At 39.0% G+C, this 22,580-nt stretch overlaps 1 protein-coding gene across 1 annotated transcript in view; it reads left to right on the top strand.

The window, feature by feature from the left end:
* HYDIN (HYDIN axonemal central pair apparatus protein) overlaps positions 1-22,580 on the top strand; it is a 367,185-nt gene that overhangs the window by 67,343 nt on the left and 277,262 nt on the right. The window contains exons 6-7 of the mRNA XM_047789543.1: positions 5,481-5,680; positions 14,381-14,505. Coding sequence (XP_047645499.1) covers positions 5,481-5,680; positions 14,381-14,505 — 325 coding nt within the window. The remainder of the gene's footprint in view (positions 1-5,480; positions 5,681-14,380; positions 14,506-22,580) is intronic.

Here is a 22,580-nt window from a genome sequence, read left to right as displayed (position 1 = left end):
CCTACGTCCTAATCAAATCTGGTTTTACTCTGTGCTAGCTATTCCACCATCAATTCAGGAGTGGAGAAAAGGCGGAAAGAGGATTGAGAGGGTTTAACCACGCTGGCTGTGCTCACCCTTGATTGCCTGGGGAGTCATTTGCTGCAGCAGAAGACAGCATTTCCCTTTGCCTGAGACTTTAAAGGACAGAATTATTGCCATGCTTGCTTTCTAACATGGAGCTAATATAAAATCCAGATACATTCTTTCCAGCCTTCAGAGTCAAATCTGCCATTTTCATATTCGCTGCTTTTTTTTTTTTTTTTAAGTTTGGAAGATAGACCTGATGGAAGGAAGGCTAATGGATAAAAAAGTGGATTGGAAATTTCATCTGGAGACCATTGTTATATAGGATAACATTTTGGGATCTAAAGTAATTCATGGCTAAGTCTCTCCTAATCGAGGGGAAAGGCTTGGAATAAGTATTTTGGTGCTGAATGGTGACCTGATTGCTCTGAATTTAAATACAGTGGAAGGAAGTCCATCAACTGAAGTAAATTGCTTAGCTTGCGGGCTGACAAAGCCTCCGAAGTCATAACATCTGATTTAATTTTAAGCCAGTAGAGCAATATATAAGCATATATTATATAATCTAATATAGTCATATTAAATATAGAACTTCAGAGATTGGAATACATTTTTAAGGAGCTGCTTAAGGAATTTCTTCGTATTCTTTTATGAGCATATGAACTGATTATGAATAAAACATATAATTCTGATCAGACTTCAGATCTTACTCATTTGGAAATCTGAAAAGATTTGAAAACATCTCTATGAATATTTCAATTGGCTTCCGAAGCTATTTTCAGCTGTCTTCAGTTCCTTATAGAATAAAGGCAGAATCTGTAAACATAGGATAAATTACTCAGGGATCACCTCTCATGCTGGATTCTGCAGCATCTTTTGTTCTTTCTCTTAGAGCCTCAGTTAATATTAAGTTTCCACATGTGCCAGCATCTTTCCAGTTTCTAATTCCCAACAAAACCTTTGCTTGCTGGGTTTGATCTCCTAAGAAAAAATGAAAACAGTACTTATCTCTTTAGGATTCTGATTTTAATCAGACTAGACTGTTTTGTGTTGAAATCTGTGGGGTTTTCTAGGATCAAGTGTGCTTCGTATAATTTGTGCTTCCTTATATCTGATTAGCATAATTTCCTTTTTCTTTTTTTTCTCTTTTTTTTAGGGCTGCACTAATGGCACGTGGAAGTTCCCAGGCTAGGGGTTGAATAGGAGCTGTAACCGCCCACCTACACCACAGCCGTAGCAACACAGGATCTGAGCTGTGTCTGAAACCTACACCACAGCTCACAGTAACACTGGATCCTTAACCCACTGGGTAAGGCCAGGGATTGAACCTGCATCCTCATGGATCCTAGTTGGGTCCGTTAACCACTGAGCCAGGAAGGGGAACTCCATGAACAGCACAATTTTTGAGCCTGGTATTACCATGCAGTTTTAATAGATTTCATGGATACTGTCCATTAATTTTTACTACTTGCTCTGCTTTAGGACCTTTTCGTTTGCAACTTCCCTTACCAGGAACACTTCATTCCTAGATCTCTTCTAACTGGATGCTTTGGCTCTTCAGGCCTCCATCCAAAGGCCACCTCCTCAGGGAGGCCTCCTTGGTTGTTCTACTTTAAAGCAGCACCTCACCACATTATCACTTTACCAAATTTTATTTTCTATATCATTCTTGTTTTCTGATATTATCTTGTCCTATTATCATTATCATTACCAGGATTATCATTTATTTTTGTAACAAAGGAGTAAACACAAATTGAGTTTTTCCTATGTACCTTATACAAATCATTGTACTTTATGCAACATTTTAGTAATGACAGTCAACATTTATTAAGTACTTACTACTCGCCAAGCACTAGGCTATGAATTTACTGCCCTAGGCCAGGTCACTGTCATCTCTTGCCTGGACTATTGCAATGGCTTCCTAACTGGCCACCCTCTTTTCACCTTACCTTCCTTATAGTCTGTTGCCTATATAGCAACCAGTGATTCTTCTAAAACATAAACCAGGTGCATCATGATCAGCTTTCAGCCTCGTTAATGTTTTCAGCCATCCTCAGGTCCTACCAGTGGCTTACAAGATCCTGTGTGACTGGCCCCTCACCCTCCTTGCTGTATCTCTAACCTCTCCTTACCTTGCTCCCCTCTGGCCCGGCTCTGAATCACGCTCTGCCCAGATTACCACTCACCCCCAGGGCTTCATTTCTCATTTCACTTAGGTCTCTGCTGAAAATGGCACCTCCTCATAAAGGCCTTTCTCCACTCACTCTCTATCCTCTTATCATGCTTTATTTCTCTTCGGTCAGCATTATGTTACTCGTTTGCATGTCTCCAGCAAATATTTGTTGAATATTTACTAAGCACCAGGCCCTGTTCAAGGCACTGGATATGTGAGGTCTGTTAATACGATGGGCAAAATATCTGTTGACACGGAGATACTGGGGAGAGGCAAACAGTAGACTCAGTAAATGCGTAAAATACATAGTATGTCAGATGGCTTTGGGGAAACAAAGGCAAGTGAAAGGCTAGGGAGTGATGGGACAGGAGAGGGAGAGTTAAGTTTAAAATAGGGCAATCAGGGGAGGCCTCGGGGAGAAAATGGACCTTGTGCAACGTCCTGAAGGATGTGAGGGAGTGAGCAAAGTGAATAACCAGAGGGAAGAGTATTCTGGAGGGAACGGACGTCATGTTTGAAGGCTCTGAAGGTAGAGCATCTCTCGAATGCTCAGGGAGCAGCAAGAAGCTGGAGCCAGAGCAGAGGAGCAAGCGGGGGAGGAAGGGAGATGTGGCTGGAGAAATGACAGGTGTGCTGGGCCACAGCAGTCAGAGCACCCCAGCCCTCTGCTTGAGACATTTCGAATGGAGGGCTTCCTGAGCTCACTTATAACTGGATCCCTCTGACCTTTGTGTGGAAAAGAGATTTTAGAGGAGTCAGGGTTAAAATAAAGATTCCATTCAGACCAGGGAAGATGGGGGTGGCTAGGGCCGGGGGTGGGGCAGGGTGGAGGCAGTGAAAAGTGATCAAGGTCTGGATGTATTTTGAATGTCAGTTCTACAGTGTGTCCTAAGAAAGTGAGGCATGGAGTAATCTAGGATGCCTCATTCCAGGGTCTTAAATCCAGGCCACTGGAAGGATGGAGATGCCAGTACCAAGATGGGGAGTCAGTGAGGGAACAGATTTAGGGTGGAAGAAAGGGCATGAGCCGAACTTCAGTTGGCATTGTGGAGCCTTTGTGGGTATGAGAAAAGGCTCCCCCTCTGGGCTGATGCACTTGGAGCCAGCAGAGTGGACTGGATTTCAGGACCCATTCCTCCCCTTGGTAGAGTATCTTTATGCACAGTTATAAGCAGTGGCATTAGTCTGGGGCTTTGCTTTGGGCCAGTTTGTATCCAGTGAGATGCTGGCTGGGCTGCTGAGTATGAGTTTGAGTGCAAGCAGTCAGAGAGACTACCACAGAAACAGATGTAAAGGCTCTGTCGTGGAAGCATTCCTGGCGATTTTACCTTTATATCTCCTGGTATATGTATTACATTGTACATGAGATATGCTTTCTTTACTTGTTCTTTATCTCCTCCATTGCTGTGTAAGCTCGAAGTGATCCTTGTCTGTGTTTACTGCTCAGTTGTATGCCCAGACCCTGCTCAGTGCCTGGTGCCTAAACATTTAATAACCCTGGTTCGATGAATAAACTAATTTGTGATACTACTGCTTTCCACTTGTCCCTTGGGTTTAAAGAAATTGAGTGCATGGCCAGGTCTATATGTCAATCAGTATGTCAGACATTCCCATTCCTGCTCTATGCCTGAAGTCCCAAGAGTTTTTTTCAAACCTCCCTACCACTGAAAAGCATTTACGACATGATTACCAAAAGGAAACTTGGCTTCCAAGAGGAATTCATATTTAGCAAGATTGCCTTGTAGCCAAAACATACACGAAAGCGATGGGGAAACTTAATAAAGGCAAATTTGGTTGTGATGATTGTTGTACACCTATAAATGTAATAAAATTCATTTAGTAATAAAAAAATAATTATGAAAGGAAAAAAAATAAAGGCAAATGGACCTGGTTAGACAGCACATTCCTTTCAAGGTGACTTCTTCTGACCTTTGCTTGAGGGGACTGTTAACTCTTTACTTTCACATTCATATTTGCTTGCTGATGAGGGTTTATTTATTTATTTTGTCTTTTTGTGCTATTTCTTGGGCCACTCCCACAGCATATGGAGGTTCCCAGGCTAGGGGTCTAATTGGAGCTGTAGCCACTGGCCTACGCCAGAGCCATAGCAACACGGGATCCGAGCCACATCTGCAACCTACACCACAGCTCACGGCAATGCCGGATCCTTAACCCACTGAGCAAGGGCAGGGACCGAACCCGCAACCTCATGGTTCCTAGTCGGATTCGTTAACCACTGCGCCACGACGGGAACTCCTGATGAGGGTTTATTTTTAACTTTGTTACCTTGAGAATGAGAGTTCCATTTTTCTATCTTATGAGGGGAGATAAAGAGTTACTTTGTTCAGCTTTTCTGTTGTATCTAGACTCAAGACTGGGGACGATAGATGCCCAGATTTGGAATAATCAGTAATGGCTTTGCACAAGGGGTGAAGTTCAAAATCGGCTGTGTATCAGTTAGCTATTGTTGTATAATAACAGACCACTCCCAAATTCAATTATTATGGCTCATAAGTCTATGGTTTAACTGATCTTGACTGGGCCCACTGGTGAGTTGAGTAGGTAACTCCACTTAACTTGGCTAGGGTCTCTCACATATCTGGGGCCATAGGCTGGCCTAGCAGGGCTCTGGCTGTGACACTGGGGCTCTCCTTCTGCAGCTCGCTAGACCAGGCTTGTTTACATGGCAGAGTTTCGAGAGCAAGACTGGAAATGCCTAAAGCTTCTTGAAACCTTTGCTTGGAACTAGCATTGCCTAGCTTCTAACATATTCCATTGGTCAAAGCATAGGCTGAAGAAACAGACTCCACTCATGATGGAGAAGCTTTGTGCAGTCATATTGCAGAGTGCGATCATAGAGAGACCGTTAATTGCAACCATCCATCTAACACATGGGCATAAAGGATAAGCAGGTGGAGTTAAGAAGGAGGATGTGGAGGAACTGGTGAGAACCTCCTCTGATCTAAAGAAGAATGTGCCTCCCCACCTATTCCGCTTCCCACCTAATATCTGGGAAACACAAGAAACATAAGCATCTCTTTTGGCTTGTAGATTTAATACTTGAACTGTTCTCTTTCTTTCAGAATAGAGTATCTCATTGAAAGTATATCTATAATTGTCTTTAGAAGTTTTCATATATTAAGTTGTTTTTGCAAGGTGCTTGGCATAGAGCCATATTTCTTGCAGTTATCTCAGTCATGTTAGTATTTCCACACGTAATGATTGTACCCTTCTATTGTAGGATTATGCTCATATGTTGACCTGCGTTACTGAAAGAGAAAAGTTTATTGTGCCCATCAGAGCTAGAGGTGCACGAGCCATCCTAGATTTTCCTGACATGCTGAATTTTTCTACCTGCCCCGTCAAATACAGCACTCAGAAGATTCTCCTGGTGCGAAACATTGGCAACAAGAATGCTGTGTTTCATATCAAAACTCATAGGTATGCATTCCTTCAGCTCTTGTTTTCGATTGATTCTTGCTAAATCTCGTCAGCACAAGTAACCTCCTAGAATAGCAGTCAGAATGCAAATGCTTTTTATAGTCTTCAGTTGCAGGGCTGGGAGACTTCACTGATGTGGGACAGACCTCCTCTTCATCCCATGAGGAAACCAAAATTCAGGGTTACCTGTTTAGGCACGGATGGTTTTCTGAAATGCTAGATAAGAGTCTTTCTATTTAGCATGGAGAATGGCTCATGGGAACCTATTAATAAACATAGTTTGTTTTGACTGAGAACTTCATAACTGGCTATATTAATTTTCTACTGCTACTGTAACAAATTACCATAAACTTCATGGCTTAAAACAACACAAATTTATTATTCAGCGTTTCGGTAAATCAGAAGCCTCACTGGACTAAAATCCAAGTGTCAGCAAATCTGTGTTCCTTTCTGAAGGCACGAGGGGAGGATCCATTTCTTTGTCTTTTCCAGTTTAGGGGCCACCCACAGTTTGGTCATCGGAAAAATGAGGAAACATGTAATAGCCACTTTATAGGGTTGTTGTGAGGAACAAATGAAATAATAAACATAAACTGCTGTATATAGTAAGTGAAATATAGCAAACGTTTCTCCTTTTGTTGTTTCTTTAAAGGAGCTACTGCCGCTGTAGTGGACAGAATAATGGCTCCTAAGCTATGTGCATGTCCTAATCCCCAGAATCTGTGAATGTGTAGTGTTACATGACAAAGGGGGTTGTAGATGTGATTAAGGCTGCTAATCAGCTGATTTTAAAATGGGGAGATTATCCTGGGTTATCTGAGTGGGCCCAGTGTAATCATAAGTATCTTTGAAAATAGGAAGAGGAGGCAGAAGAAGAGTTCAGAGTGATGAGATATGAAAAGAACTCAACCTGCTATTGCTGGCTTTGAAGATAAGAAAACTGAGTGATAGGTTGTATATATGTGCCCAAGAGCACATAGCTAGTAAATGAAGGTGTTCAATTTTAATCTGGTTGTTTATGGGATAGCTACAGTGTAGTAGACACTGTGGGACAATATAAATATGATAGGACAATCTTTGCCCTTAAGGATCTCTCTTATAAGATGGTAAAGAACGACTGTTATGGGACACAAAGACACTGGCTGAATAGCAGGGCCATAAGAAGAATGGCCATAAGAAGAATGGCCAGGTTGAGAAGACAGGACATAGAAGGTCAAGTTCTCTTCTATGACTTTTAAAAAATAGTACATGTATTGAGCTGGATCATGAGCTTGTTTCCAGAAGGGCTTTATTTGTGGAATCCTTTGCTAGTTTAAGGCCACATCTCTCCAGAAAGGATTAGCATTTGCTTCTGCTTGGTTCCCAAAGGATAGACTACATAGACCACCTCTGGTAATTTCCTCACTTAGGCATTCCAAACCGCAAATCTGCCTAAGACACATGTTCAAAGTTGTGAATTCCCTAGAGAGTCTTTGTTTCCATTGCTCACAACTAAGATAGACATTTTTCCTTGTGCTAATGGGAGAATGTTTTGGTAGCCCTTCAAGTTTCCTGGTTGTATATGGGGATTTTGTTACCAGCCCTCTGATTTGACCATTCCAGGACCTTGTCTTCTGCTCCATCAGGAATGTTAAAATCCAGACTTTAAGGGATCAGTGGATTAATGCTCTGGTTTTTATTTCCTCTGTGTTTTTGAACCCTGTGGGTTTGCTTTTTTTCTTTCTTTCTTTTTTTTCTTTCTTTTTTTTTTTTTTTGCATGCTCAGATACACATTTATATAGGTTATATTTTATCCAGATGTTCTAGGTCTTTTCTGGTGTAGGCATTTTGAGGTTACTTGGTCTGACATATTGAAGTAGCAGGGATGCCAGAATATGGATTGAGGCACATCCCTCAGGAGGGTATTTGTGTTTGTTCTTCCTCGTGTCCCAGAAGCATCACTATCTCTGAACCATTTCATGTAGATTCAAGTTCCCATCTGGGATAACTTTTTTTTTCTGGCTAAAAAAACTGCTTTAATATTTCTTAGATATAGTCAAAAGTCTCTTGGTTTTTGTCTACTTGGAAAAAAAGGTATTTTGCTTCATTTTTTGAAAGACTTCTCCTCAATATAGAATTGTGAAATGACAGTTATGTATACACATTTCTTAGTACTTTGAAGATACCACATCATTGTCTTTTGGCTTACATTTTTCTAATGAGAAGTCTCCTGTGATTCCTAGCTTTGTTCCTCTGTATGTAATTATTGAGCTGCCTTCAAGGTTTTGTCTTTATATTTGGTTTTTAGTAGTTTGAATGTGATATATCTAGGTGTGGATTTTGTTTTTGGTTTTTGTTTTAAGAATTTATTTTGCTTTTATTTAGTTTTGATTTAAATCCTGTGTGAGATTCTCTGAACTTCCTGAATTCTTTATTTTTAGAAAATCTCAGCCATTATCTCTTCAAGTGTTCCTTTGGTTCCATCTTCTCTCACCATTTCTTTTGCTCATAGGAAAGTTCTGTCCACCACAGGTGAAATAGTCTGCATATGTCTCATCTCCTTTAGGGGCAGGAAATTGTCCATTTTTGTTTGCCCTGCAACTTCAGCTTTCTGGTAGGTTTGAGAAAAATCATGATTTTTATTGTTTATTTAGTTTTTTTCATTTTTGGGGTTGGGGAGAAACACTCTTTCCAGCTCTCTGTACCCAAGATGGAAGCAGGACACTGACCCACTTTAGATAAATCAACTATCAAAGGCAAAGGAAAAGTTCTTTTGAAAATCATTGTCTCCTAACATTCTCAAAGTGCTTATACAGCCTTTGTTTGTTATTTAATGATGAGACTCATGTATTTTGATTGAGGGAGAAGAGAGCAAGTTGTTCAACTGGTTCACCAAGAGCCAAGCTCTTTTGATTAACAAAAATCTTTTATAACTACTATCCATAATACACATTAAAAACTTCCTATTATATGTGATGTTGTTCTAATGAAAAAGAGAATCCACCTAAGGTGGAGAAACAAGTGTAGGCAGCATACCTTCCTGAACTATTGGGCTGAATCTTAAAAACTACACATAAATGCCAATTCTTACATATTACATTCATGTAAAGTGAAATAAAATCACAAATTGAATAGTGTGAAATTGCAGGAAAAAAATCTAAAACTTTTCTCTCCATGTAACTATGAATGTGAATCCTCTTTTCCTAATAGAGAAACATTTCTAAGGTAAAACGGTGAGCTAACTCAAGGGCTAGCTTGAGGAATCATAATGGCATTAGAAACTCTAGTCCAACCTTCCCATATTACAGACAGAAGAACCAAAGTCTGAGAAGGGAAATAACTTATCCGAGTTCCCCCAGTAAATTAATAACAAAACCTGGATTAAGACAAACATGGGCCAGTTCTGGGCTTATTTACCCTCAGATCCATTCCTCACCCTTCTCTGGCTCAGCTCAGTATCAGTTGTGGCTGTGTTAGCCCCCACCAGCCACCAGGGACTGCTGGATTCCATCTGGAAGGAGACTGGAAAGTAGAAAGAAGCCAGAGTATTTCTGATTTCAGCAGAGTCCCCAGCAAGCAGCAGCAGCTCATTTATGATTCCAGCTCCAGGCAGACAGACCTGCCATGGTCCCAAATTCTGCCATGCCCCTAGGATCTGGTAATTCATTCTCCACTTCTTTTGTCTCCAGCCCTGTGGTGGTGATGGCTTACTGCTATCACTAGTCCCTGAGCTTTCTCACCACCTTACGCTGAGTTTCTCCTGTTTTCATCTTCTTTATAACAAAGTCTTTCAATTATATTTCCTATTTATTTTTGTCTTCCTGTTTAGACTGTGCATGAAATGGTAGTTTTATGTTCCTTCCACGAAATAAGTGTTTTCCAACCATGATGTCAGTTCTGTGAGCTACTTCAAATCCTTCCAATAAATCCTTTTTCTATCTCAGTTAGCCAGAATTGGCTTTTGTTGTTTGCTACTGAGAAATCGAACGACTACAATGAGAAAGGTTATGATGAATTTGTAGTCGTGCTGTATGGGATCAGAATCTCTGGGGAGATCCCCTGACAAGTATCCATTCTAAAAAAAAAAAAAAAAACGCATGTGTGCTTGTGATGCCCAGACACACAATGTAGTTGAGGACCACTCTTTCAAAGTGATTGTTAATAGACATAGTGGAGCAGTGGATCCAGTTTGAGAATTTGGAGGAAAAAACCCAGGGTTTATAGTCATGATTTTGCTACTTTTATAGTCACTATACAGTTAAAAATAATATCTCACAGGAAATTGTTTAAAAAACAAATCATATTCTTTTCACTGAAATAATGATTTAATTAATGGTTAAATTATAAATGGTTAGGTTCATATACATTATAAAAAATAAAGCTTTATGTGTCTGTTGATCCCATTAGAATGTAAGCTTCTTAAATGCAAGGATTGTATCTCTCTTCATTTGTATGTCTCCAGCCTCTAGCAAAGTGTCTGGAATAAATAAGTGCTCAATAAATGTTTATAAGATGCCTAACCAACCATATATCATGACGGCAGAGCTACAACTATAAACCTCTACAATAATTTAAAATAAAAAACATGCTCCAAGTACTATAAAAAAAGGCATAATGTTTTTTACACTAATAAAATGAGCCGCAATGTGCTATAAAATATACAGAGAACGTTAACAATTACTCTTCAACTTTATTGCAAATTTGACCTGAAACTCTCGAAGGTACCAGAATAACTTTGACTATTAAGGTAGGATTAATTTTGGAAAGTAAAATAGAAAGGATTAAGAAGCAATTCAAAATCTAAAACCTCAATTTAGAATCAGTTAATAAGAAAGATTATCTGAAGGAAAAATATGAATATTACATTCAGTATTTAATATAATAGAACCAATATTTAGTCTTCTTCTAAAATATTGAATCACTTGGATGGAATAGTTTTTAGTTCCTAAGAGCAGTTCATAGTGGATTAAAGAGAAACTCAAGATCTTTCTCCTGGCTCATGTTTTTTCACAAACCTGCATTCCCTCCCTTAATCAAGTATTCAGTATTAATGAGGATGTGATATGAAAACCAAACATTTTGGCAGACAAAGCCAGCTTTATACCCTGGAGGAGCAATACCTTTTACCTCTTAAAAGAGCATTTTCTGGTACTTGATATTCTCCAGCCTACTCATCCTGTCTGCCTTTAGTAAAATGAAGTACAAAATCAAATTATAGACAATGTTTAAGTATCAGAATGTAGCATACTCTATCCAATTAATGTCTGATTTATTGAGGAAGCTTAGGCAGCTCTAAGTAGCAATGGCTATCTCAGGTGATTTTCTAACTACTGAAGAAGTTGAGGGTAATATAAGCTCAACAATTAGCGCACAATGAAAGACTGTCTTACCACTATATGGAATTAGGATTTCTGGAGGCCCTAAGAAGAGTCTCTTTGTACATAGAAAATTAGCTTAGGTTCTCTAATGTAATACTATCCAATTTATTTTAAAACTGTTCTTTTGCTGCTAAGAAATATTTGAAAAGAAAATGAAAGCACAATGTAGGAAGCAAAATACTAGGAAGTAGGGAAGCAGAGATAGAAGAAAATGTTACAGTGTTGTTCCCAAAAGCAGGAAACTGGGAAATCTGAAGAAGGAAAGAGCTTTCAAGATGGTGAGACTCACCTTCATCTTCCATCAAGATTCTTGAGATACCAAAAGTCTGCTCTTTTTCTCTTCCTCCAAGATGTTATACAGATTAATTAAAGATTGGAGATATTTTTTATTTCCCTTTAAAAGTTGATTATAATTTAATTGGCAACCTCCTTTAAGAGGCTCCTAGGAGTAAAGAGCTATGCTTGAGGTGCTGAGAGACACAAAGATGAACCTAACCCAGTGGCTTCCACATTCAGAGGGCTTTTGAGGTAGGCAGAAGGAACTTGAACTTGAAGGCAGGCTTCCATCCCTGCTTTACCACTACCTAGTTGGGTAGCTTTGGGCCAGTGGCCTGCCTTTTTGGAGCATCTGTTTTCTCATGTCTCAAATGCAAATAATAAGACCTGCTTTCTCAAGGTTTTTTAAGGATTAAAAGATTGACAGCTGTAAAGTGCCCAGTGTAGTACCCAGCATAGAGTAGGTAGGTGCTTGTAAAATTTTGTTTGCTTTCTCTTTTCCTTTATCTCAAGAGTCTCTAGCTATTGATAGAGCCAGGCATGAAAACTAATTATAGTACAAGGTGAACTAAAGAAGTAAAAGTTAAAGTTACAGCCTCTCAGAGGAAGGAGACATTATTAAGAGGGAGAATCATTAAAGAGTCTGCTTAAGAGATGATTTAGAGTCTGGGCTGAGATGTGTGACTTTGAAAGGAATATGACATGGAAAATGGTGAGTGCTCCTATGTGACTCTGGAAGTTCTGGAATGTCCATGAAGAGGGGCACTGTCTGGCTGTAAGGGAGAGGAAGTACAGTACTAGGAAAGGCGAGGGTGAGAGACTAAAGCTCTCTCCCATTCTGTCCCACCCCAGTCTGTTGTGGAGTGTGGCAGGTGTATAGGATATTTGGACAGATGTATCTGTTTAATGAGAAGGCCGCAACTGGATAGGAAAAGATCGTGTGGCCCATTGAATATCTAGGACTTTGAAGTTTGTTACATAGATTATGGTGGTCCACTGAAGGGGGCCATTGATGTGTTAGGTCCTGTGTGTATTTTTTATAGTATTTCTAGAGCATTGTGAGGGATTGAAAGAGAATGATACAAACTTGAACTCATCTAAATACCCAAGATCATCCTCTGGCTCCTTTTTCATTTAGGGACTGCCAAAGAGAAGATAACAATAGCAATAACAAAAATAATCATAAACATTTGTTTAGTATTTCCTATGTGCCAGACATTATTCCAAGCATTTTAGACTCCTTTAATCCTCACTACAACACTATGAAGTGGGTGCTTTCACTACCCTTATTTTATAGATGAGGTGATTTGTCCAAAGTCATGGCCGAACCGGATTTAGAATTTATTCAGTTGGCTCCAGCCTAGTAACTACTACCTCGTCGTGCCCCTACAGCACTGCCTGGGGTTTCTTGGAGGACTGGTGCTGAAGGTATGGGAAAAGGACAGACACAGGGATGGGAAAGTAGAAAGGAGAGGGCCGTCCAGAGAAAATAAATGATTGCCCGTGGTAGGAAGCATAACAGGTCCTGCAGTGATAATCTCAGGTAGCACCAAGTGCTACCTTTGCTGTAAACTGTGTACCCCCAGAGAAGAAATTCACTTCTCTATCCAAGGGACGATTTAAGGAATGAAGACTCTAAAAAAAACCATTGTGTGAAAGAAGTAAATAATCAGAAACAACTTAGCCAGGCAGATACGTTGTCCAACACATTACTGAAAAACTAGCAATTTAAAGAAGTGAAATGGACCATAAAACATAATTTAATGGACTGGGTTTCCCATTTAGAAGGAAGAGCTCTGTAAGTTATTTAAGATATTTCATGCTCAGATCCAGCTTCTCTCTAACTAGTCCTTTCTAGGACAATTAAACTTAACCATTTCCTGGGCATTCCTGCTGTGGCTCAGCAGTAATGAATGAATCTGACTAGTATCCATGAGGACGCGGGTTCAATCCCTGGCCTCACTCAGTGGGTTAAATATCTGGTGTTGCCGTGAGCTGTGGTGTAGGTTGCAGACAGGGCTCAGATCAGGCCAGTGGCTACAGCTCTGATTCAACCCCTAGCCTGAAAATTTCCATATGCCTCATGTGCAGTCCTAAAAGAAAACAAACAAAAAACCCAACCATAACCATTTCCTTTTTGCAAATCCACCCTACCTTTGCATAAGGTCTACATGCCCAAACTCTGTATTCAGGACACAGAGCATGTCCCCAGTTTGCCTTGCCAAATGCTCTCTGCCCTTCTCCAGCTTACTCTCACCCAGGACGCTGACCTGTTTGGCACACACCAGGTTCTTGTGCCTTTGGTTTCTGGTTGGGTTCAGCCAACAAGAATCCCAGCAGGCAGTCACAGGGGATGTGAAGTCAGGATACTTCTCTGCCTAATGTCTTACATGTGAGGGTCCCTGGGCCGGCTGTCTCTATTGACCAAAGCTCTTTGTGCCTCATAAGGAAGCTTTCTCTTAGGCATCTGATGGGTTTCAAAACCACTCCTTCTCCTTGGCCCTTTGGACTTAGAAAGGGTAATAGTTCTGTTGTTAATAACCCTGGGCCATTGCACTGTCTCTTGTAATTTCTCTACACCCCATCCTCTCTTTTAAATAGACCCTTTGTTAAACTGTCCTCACCTTATCCTCCTGTGATTGTATGTTCACTTTCCTTTTGAGACTCTGATATATTTTTCTGTTATAAAACCCTCTCTTCTCATAACTTTTGCAAAATTTGACTTTGAAGGTACTGTTCTTTTGCAAATTACAGTATTTGCATGCATATTATAAGTTTGTTCTTTACTGGAATCACTCATTGAATGTTAAGAGAATGGCTGAATGACAAGGATATAATAAGAATGTTAGGCATCGTTTAAGTTTTTTTTTACATTTGCTGATCTATTACTGTTATTTTAATATTAAAACTAAAGTTCTCTCACATGAGGGGGAAGTATACCTCTGAGTCACTGAATTGTGGTGTCAGGTCTGCGCTCTCTGCAGAGTTAGAACTCCTGACTTCTCTCCACCACCCCTCACACTATGCAGGCTTGTGTTCTGATGGTATGTTTCCATGTGTGTTGCAGGCCCTTCTCTATAGAGCCATCTGTTGGAACTCTTAATGTAGGAGAATCAATGCAAATGGAAGTGGATTTTCAGCCACAGACAGTAGGCAATCACAGCCAAAGGCTTATCGTGGGTTATGATACAGGTATGCATTATTCTTTGTTAAAAGTTCTACGTGTTAAGAAAGGTCAGATGGAAAAATACGATGAAGCAAAATGGGAATTGGTTATTTGGCTGCATTAGAGTCAGCTAAGATTCTCAACATAAAAACTAAAGAATGAAATAATGCTGAGCCAGATATAAATCCCACCTAACAGTTTCTCCAGTGCTTGAAAGCCTGAGCAATACAGGGTTCAGAAGGAAGGGAAGGATCCTATAACAGAAGTTAACTGGTAGATTGAGGTTATTTATATGTAAATGGAAACTTGTAGGTCACTTAATATCCTATGGATTTTCCATTTACTGCTGCATTTGTCTAACATTTGAAAATATAAACCCAGTTCAAACTGTTCTTGCGTCTGCCCTCTAGTCTATGTTAGATCTGGTTACTTTAATCCTTAGAATATGCAGATATCTCACATAATATTCACTTAAATCCAGCACTCTATTTCCACTAGCAATTTCTTGAAGGCTTAATAATAATTCACTTATATTTTTTTATTATTAAAGTATGGTTGATTTACAGCATTGGACCAATTTCTGCTGTACAGCAAAATGACCCACTCATACGTATATGTACATTCCCTTTTTTATATTATCTTCCATCATGGTCTATCCCAAGAACTAAATATAGTTCCCTATGCTATAGAGTAGGATCTCATTGCTAATCCATGTAATAGTTTGCATCTAGTAACCCCAAACTCCCAGTCCATCCCATTCTCTCCCCCCACCCCGCCCCTTGGCAATCACAAGTCTATTCTGTATGTCTGTGAGTCCGTTTCTGTTTTGCATAGGTTCATTTGTGCCATATTTTAGATTCCATATATGTGATATCATATGGTATTTGTCTTTCTCTTTTTGACCTATTTCACTTAGTATGATAATCTCTAGTTGCATCCATGTTGCTGCAAATGGCATTATTTCATTCCTTTTTATGACTGAGTTGGATTCAGTTGTTTATATGTACCACATCTTATTAATCCATTCATCTACCAATGGACATTTAGGTTGCTCACATGCTATGGCTATTGTGAATAGTGCTTCTAGGAACATAGGCATGCATATGTCTTTTTTAATTATAGTTTTGTCTGGATATATACTCAGGGGTTGGATTGTTGGATCTTGTGGTAGTTTTATGTTTAGTTTTCTGAGGAATCTCCATACTGTTTTCCACAGTGGTTGTGCCAGATAATTCACTTTTTGTTTTTGCAGATATTTAGTCTGTGGTCATATAAACTGCATGTACATCATGCAGGTCTCCAAAGTTGGTTCTCAAATTAATACTTATTACTACTATTTATTAGTTCATAACTCTCTTCATTTCCTTCTGACTTCTTTTTTACCCATTCATATTGATTGTCTGTATCAGAAGGGCACCGTAGGGAGAAAGCAGAAGTGCACAACCAGGGAAAGTGCAACACAGGACATCTGGGTCACAGTTAAGCGTTGCTGGATTTATGGATGCATATCTGTGCAAGACCACTGAAGCCCTTGCCTAAGGACCTGAGTGTGGTTAAGTGTGGTTCTGCCTCCACACTGGCCAGCATAACAACCCATAATCAGTGGCATAATATACATTTCTTATCTTTTAGTGTTGTCCACAATTCACTGGATGCTAGTAAGACAAAGCTAATCTGGACTTGCTGAAGCAAAAGGGGGAAGTTTGGGCTCATGTAACTCAACAGAAGATTTTTGCACAGCACATAACCCATCAGGGATGTCAGTTTTCCGAAATAGTGCCAATTTACACTCCCCTCTACAAAGCACGGGAGTTCCAGTTGCTTCACATTCATGTTTCTTCATGATGCTTTACCTCCTCACCCACACATAATGTTGTATTGTTCATTTTAGGGGATGTCTTCTGGTGGTTTTCATTTTCATTTCTGTAATGATGGGTGAATGATGTTGAGCATCTTTTCATGTGCTTACTGGCTTTTCATATATCATTTTAAATTAAGTGTTCAAGTCTTTTGCTCATTTTTTATTGAGTTGTTTTTCCTTTTATCATTAATTTGTGAGAGCACTTTATAACTTGTTCTGATACTGGTCATTTGGCAGATGTATGTGTTGTTGATTTTCTTTGCCAGTCTGTAGACTGCCGTTTCATTTCCTTAATGCTATTTCTTGATGAGCTGAAATGTGTAATTTTGATGAGGTCCACATTATCATTTTTTCTTTTAGGATTAACGTTTTTTCCCTTCTTACTAAATCTTTGCTTTTTCTAAGATAATGAATGTATTCTCCTGTATTTACTTTTAGAAGGGCAATGGTTTTAGCTGCTGTGTTTAAGTTAATGATCTGTCTTTGATTTCTTTTTTGTATAAGTATCAGGTACAGACTGTGTATCTTTTTTCCCCCCATATGGATTATTAGTTCTTCTCCATTCTATTATCCTGTTCAGGAATTCCAACTAGTTAATGTACTATTCTTTTTTTTTTTTTTTTTGGCTGTTTTAGATCCACACCCACTCCGCATGGAAGTTCTCAGGCTAGGGATTGAATTGGAGCTACAGCTGCCAGCCTACACCACAGCCACAGCAACGCAGGATCCAAGCCGCATCTGTGACCTACACCACAGCTCACGCCAATGCCGGATCCTTAACAAAATGAGTGAGGCCAGAGATCAAACCTGCAACCTCATGGATCCTGGTCAGATTCATTAACCCTGAGCCACGAGGGAACTCCCTATTATTCTATTGCTTAACCTACTATTAGTCTATTATTTATTTCTTTCAACCTTAATTTTATGTTTTCCATTTCTTTGTAAACTGCTTTGGATGCTTTCTTCCTATCTATTATAGCATTCAATAATTCCCTCTTCAGTGAAGACTCATCTGCTAAGTTTTAATTTTCCAATCATTGTAACTATTTTAATTTTTGAAAGTTTTATTTGGTTCTTGTCAAATCTTTTTTTTTTTTTGGTCTTTTTGCCTTTTCTTGGGCCACTTCCATGGCATATGGAGGTTCCCAGGCTAGGGGTCGAATCGGAGCTGTAGCCCCCGGCCTACACCAAAGCCACAGCAACGCAGGATCCGAGCGGTGTCTGCGACCTACACCACAACTCATGGCAACGCTGGATCCTTAACCCACTGAGCAAGGCCAGGGATTGAACCCACAACCTCATGGTTCCTAGTCAGATTCATTAACCACTGTGCCACGACGGGAACTCCTGTGGGTTGTCTTTTCATTTTGTTTAGGGTTTTCTTTGCTGTGCAGAAACTTTTAAGTTTAATTAGGTCCCATTTGTTTATTTTTGTTTTTACTGTCATGACTCTAAGAGATGGATCTGAGAACATGTTGCCGTCTTTTATATCGGAGAGTGTTTGGCCAATGTTTTCCTCTAAGAGTTTTATAGTGTCTGGTCTTTAATCCATTTTGAGTTTATTTTTGTGTATGGTGTTAGGGAGTGTTCTAATTTCATTCTTTTCCATGTGGCTGTCCAGTTTTCCCAGCACCACTTGTTGAACAGGCTTTCTTTTCGCCATTGTATATTCTTGCCTTCTTTGTCATAGATTAGTTGACTGTGGTTGCGTGGGTTTAACTCTGGGCTTTGTATCCTGTTCCACTGATCTATATTGCTGTCTTTGTGCCAGTACCATATGATTTTGATGACTGTTGCTTTGTAGTATAGTCTGAATCCAGGGAGCCTGATTCCTCCAGCTCCATTTTTCTTTTTCAGGATGTCTTTGGCTATTCTGGATCTTTTGTGCTTCCAAACAAACTTTAAAGTATTATGTTCGAGTTCTGTGAAAAATGTACTTGGTAATTTGATAGAGATTGAATTGAATCTGTGGATTGCCTTGGGTAGTATAGTCATTTTGATAACGTTTTCTCTTCCAATCCAAGAGCATGGTATGTCTTTCCATCTGTTTGTATCATCTTTGATTTCTTTCAGTAGCATCTTATAGTTTTCAGAGTACAGGTCTTTTGTCTCTTTAGGTAGGTTTATTCCTAGGTATTTTATTCTTTGCGATGTGATGGTAAATGGGATTGCTTCCCTAATTTCTCTTTCTGATCTTTTGTTGTTAGTATATAGAAATGCAGTCGATTTCTGTGTATTAATTCTGTATCCTGCAACATTGCCAAATTCATGGATGAGCTCTAACAGTTTTCTGGTAGAGTCTTTAGGATTCTCTAGGTAGAGTATCACATCATCTGCAAATGGTGATGCTTGTACTTCTTCCTTTCCAATTTGGATTCCTTTTATTTATTTTACTCCTCTGATTGCTATGGCTAGGAGTTATATACATTCTTTTTTGTCATTTTTATCTTCTCATCTTCCCTCACAAGTGATCGGATATAGTTTACTATGTTATAGAGTAGGACCTCATTGCTTATCCATTCTAAATGTGATAGTTTGTATCTATAAACCCTAATTCCCAGTCCTTCCCACTGCCTCTCTCTCCCCCTTGGCAACCACATGTCTCTTCTCTATGTCCGTGAATCTGTTTCTGTTCTGTAGATAGGTTCATTTGTGCCATATTTTAGATTCTACATATAAGTAGTATCATACAGTGTTTGTATTTCTCTTTCTGACTTACTTCACTTAGAATGAGAATTTCTAGTTGAGTCCTTTTGCTGCAAATGGCAATATTTTGTTGTTTTTTATGGCCAAGTAGTATTCCATTATATTTATGTACCACATTTCCTTAATTCATTCATCTGGGATGGACATTTTGGTTGTTTCCATGTCTTGCCCATTGTGAATAGTGCTTCAACGAAACATTTGGATGCAAATATCTTTTTGAATTGTAGTTTTGTCTGGATATGTGCCCAAGTATAGGAGTGCCATCTGGATCTCCATATCTTTGTGAAGTATCATTATTTTGTTTATGTAAGTTCCTAAAATTAAGTATTGGAAAAATCTGTGACCTAGAATTACCTTTTTCAAATCACTGTATCACAATGTTTTAAACCAGGAGTTTAAAAAAGAAAGAAACTTAGTCATTGTTTTTGCTCTTACTAAAATAATTAATTGTTGGTAAATTGGTAAATATATTAAGTAAATTATCTTATAAATATTGTTTATTATCTCACCCTTTTAAGATATTTTGGGTTGTATTTTTTTCTTTTTCTTTTTTGACTGTACTCCAGGCATATGGAAATTCCACAGCCAGGGACTGAATCCAAGCCACAGCTACAACTTATGCCATAGCTGTAGTAACACCATATCCTTAACACACTACGCCATAGTGGGAATTCCTTTGGGTTTTATTTTTAATACATTTGACATGCAACTACTCTAGTATATGGGTATCATTTATAAACAAACAAGTTGGTAAATGTTGGGTGTATAATGTCAGAATATTTTACTCGGTTGAGTTTAAAGCCCAACAAGCTTAGAGTGATTGTAGATCAAAAGACTCAAAATTTGAGAGACTTCAGTGATAATCTAATCCAGTCCTTAGATTTTGCACATGAAAACCTGAAGCCGTAAGGAATTAAGTAGCTTGCCCATGGGCATATAACAGTCAGAAACACAGACTCTCAACTCCTGTGCAGTGCCTTTTTCCCCATCCCAGATCCTCTCCCTGATCTCTTGTATGACTGCCTGTGCGTTTTTACTACATTAATCAGTTGACTTTGAAATGCAGCTGCATTCTCCCAGTGGCCCTCAATCTGGATTTTACTTTCATGGAAGTATTTGGATTGACACTTATACTTACGTTTATAGTCCAGTGTGCTAAAGGAAAATAATAGCCTAAATTTAATCATCCGTGAAAAAGTTGATTTCCATACCCTGAGGGTCTGGTGTCAACTTTGATTTATAAATAAAGTCACTTTTGAAAGATTGCAGACAGGGGCAAACTGTCTTGTAGAATTTTTCCTCAAATGAAATGAACTTCAGATAACAATATGCTTTCATCTTTATTGTGGGTTATCAATGACCGGGATCTATAACCTTTCATTAGTGAAAAGCAGTAATGACTACCTAGGCGACGATCACAGAGCTTTTCCAAGCAGCCTTGATCATTGGCTTCTTATTTCACTAAATAAGCATCTGATTAAACTTTGTGCAGCTGTTTGAAGTATGAATTGATTTGAGGAGGGAAATTTAGCATCATTCTTTCTTCATACTTCCTCCAACAATGGTCAGAAGAAGGAGCATTTCTACTCCTCAGCAGGAAGTAGTCAATCCTTTTTTTTTTTTTTTTCTTTTTAGGGCCACATTCTCATTATATGGAGGTTCCCACAGTATGGTTCAAATCAGAGCTACAGCTGTTAGCCTATGCCACAGCCATAGCAATGCAGGATCTGAGCCACGGCTGTGTTCTACACCACAGCTTATGGCAACGCCAGATCCTTAACCCACTGAGCAAGGCCAGGGATGGAACCTGCAACCTCATGGTTCCTAGTTGGATTCATTTCCACTGTACCATAATGGGAACTCCTCAGTCACATTTCTAACTGTTGTGTTTATGCTCTTCCATTGCTGGTCTTCCACTGGATGTATTGTTGTTTAAATACAGCTAGGAGATTTTGCATTTTCAACTGAAGTTTGAACCAGTGCTCTTAGCAATTAAGGAAGTCAGGTATAAATTTCTCCATTATCTAATGTTTTACTCATTAGCATTTTCCTGAACCAGAACTCTCCCCTCCTTTCCTCCTTTGTATGCCCTTCTGTAGTTCAATCAGGTTTGTTCAAGCAATTCATTTTACTCCAGGAATGACTTAATTACCTTTTTTTTTTGTCTTTTTGCTATTTCTTTGGGCCGCTCCCACCTCATATGGAGGTTCCCAGGCTAGAGGTCGAATCTGAGCTGTAGTCACTGGCCTATGCTAGAGCCACAGCAACGCGGGATCCAAGCCGCGTCTGCAACTTACACCACAGCTCACGGCAACGCCAGATCGTTAACCCACTGAGCAAGGGCAGGGACCGAACCCGCAACCTCATGGTTCCTAGTCGGATTCGTTAACCACTGCGCCATGACGGGAACTCCTTAATTATCTTTTTATTATATTCTAAAACTGAGAAAGAACTGAAGTAACTTTTTACAAACTAATCCCTCCAGAGGAGACTAAGACATCAGTTTTTCGAGGCTACATTGATAACAACCAAACAAAACTAAATTAAATTAAAACAGAACAATGAGTCATTTAGTTCTATCATTGTAATAAAACTGAGAAGTGAAAATATTGACTTTGGGAGATAAACAAATGGTTAATTGCTTAGGTTTTATGCTTTTCAACTGAGTATTGAGCAATTGTGTCATCTAAGGATTCAAGGAAATATTGGTATTCAGCACAGGCTTAAAAATAGATATTCTTATCAAAACTTTGGCTACTTGAATCAGCACTAGAAGTAGGAGCATAGCAGTGTTTTTTCTTTAATGCCTGGTAAAGTTGCTGCCACCTTAGAGGTGACATTAACTACTGGCATAATCAGGAAATAGAGCTGATGCACTTATTCAGCATTTTTAAAAGTATTATGTCTCTTACTCAGGAGGAGATATTTCAATTCAGGAGTCAGAAGTTGGCAAACAAGCTCTTTTCCCCAAAGGTGTGATGATTAAATATACAACCAAGCATAATATTAGTACTTCACAGAACAGCTTTATGGTCAATTGTATATTTTACTCTAATAAACCAAGAAGAAACTCTTTTTTTCCTCCTAAAGACTAGTAAATGAGTACCAAAATATAAATAGTAATTGAGTGTGATTTATCTTATAGTTGAAACTGCTAAGTGATATGTATCTGAATTTATCCATGCAGACTTACTTATATGAGCTTTGTGTCAATTGTGTGATTATTGTAATGAATTATAAACATGGGCCACTATAATTACAAAATCTAGCAAAACAGTTATTTGTAAAAGAAGCAAATTTTTTAAACATGGCTTTAGAGCCAATGCACGCATTCCCTGACCTGGCTTCCTTTTCTTTGTTTCTTATTTCACAGCTTAGGATAGGAAATGGCAGAAGTTCAGATATCCTGATGATCAGAGAATGTTTTTAAAAATTACATAGCAATGTAATTACATAGACCATGTAATTATGTAATTACACAGACCATAATGGAAAATAATATATAAAGAGAGAATGTTTTACATCTATAAAAAA

Source organism: Phacochoerus africanus, chromosome 8 (genome assembly GCF_016906955.1).
Source record: "Phacochoerus africanus isolate WHEZ1 chromosome 8, ROS_Pafr_v1, whole genome shotgun sequence".
Classification (NCBI taxonomy): Eukaryota; Metazoa; Chordata; class Mammalia; order Artiodactyla; family Suidae; genus Phacochoerus; species Phacochoerus africanus.
This window is presented reverse-complemented; position numbering and strand designations above follow the sequence as displayed.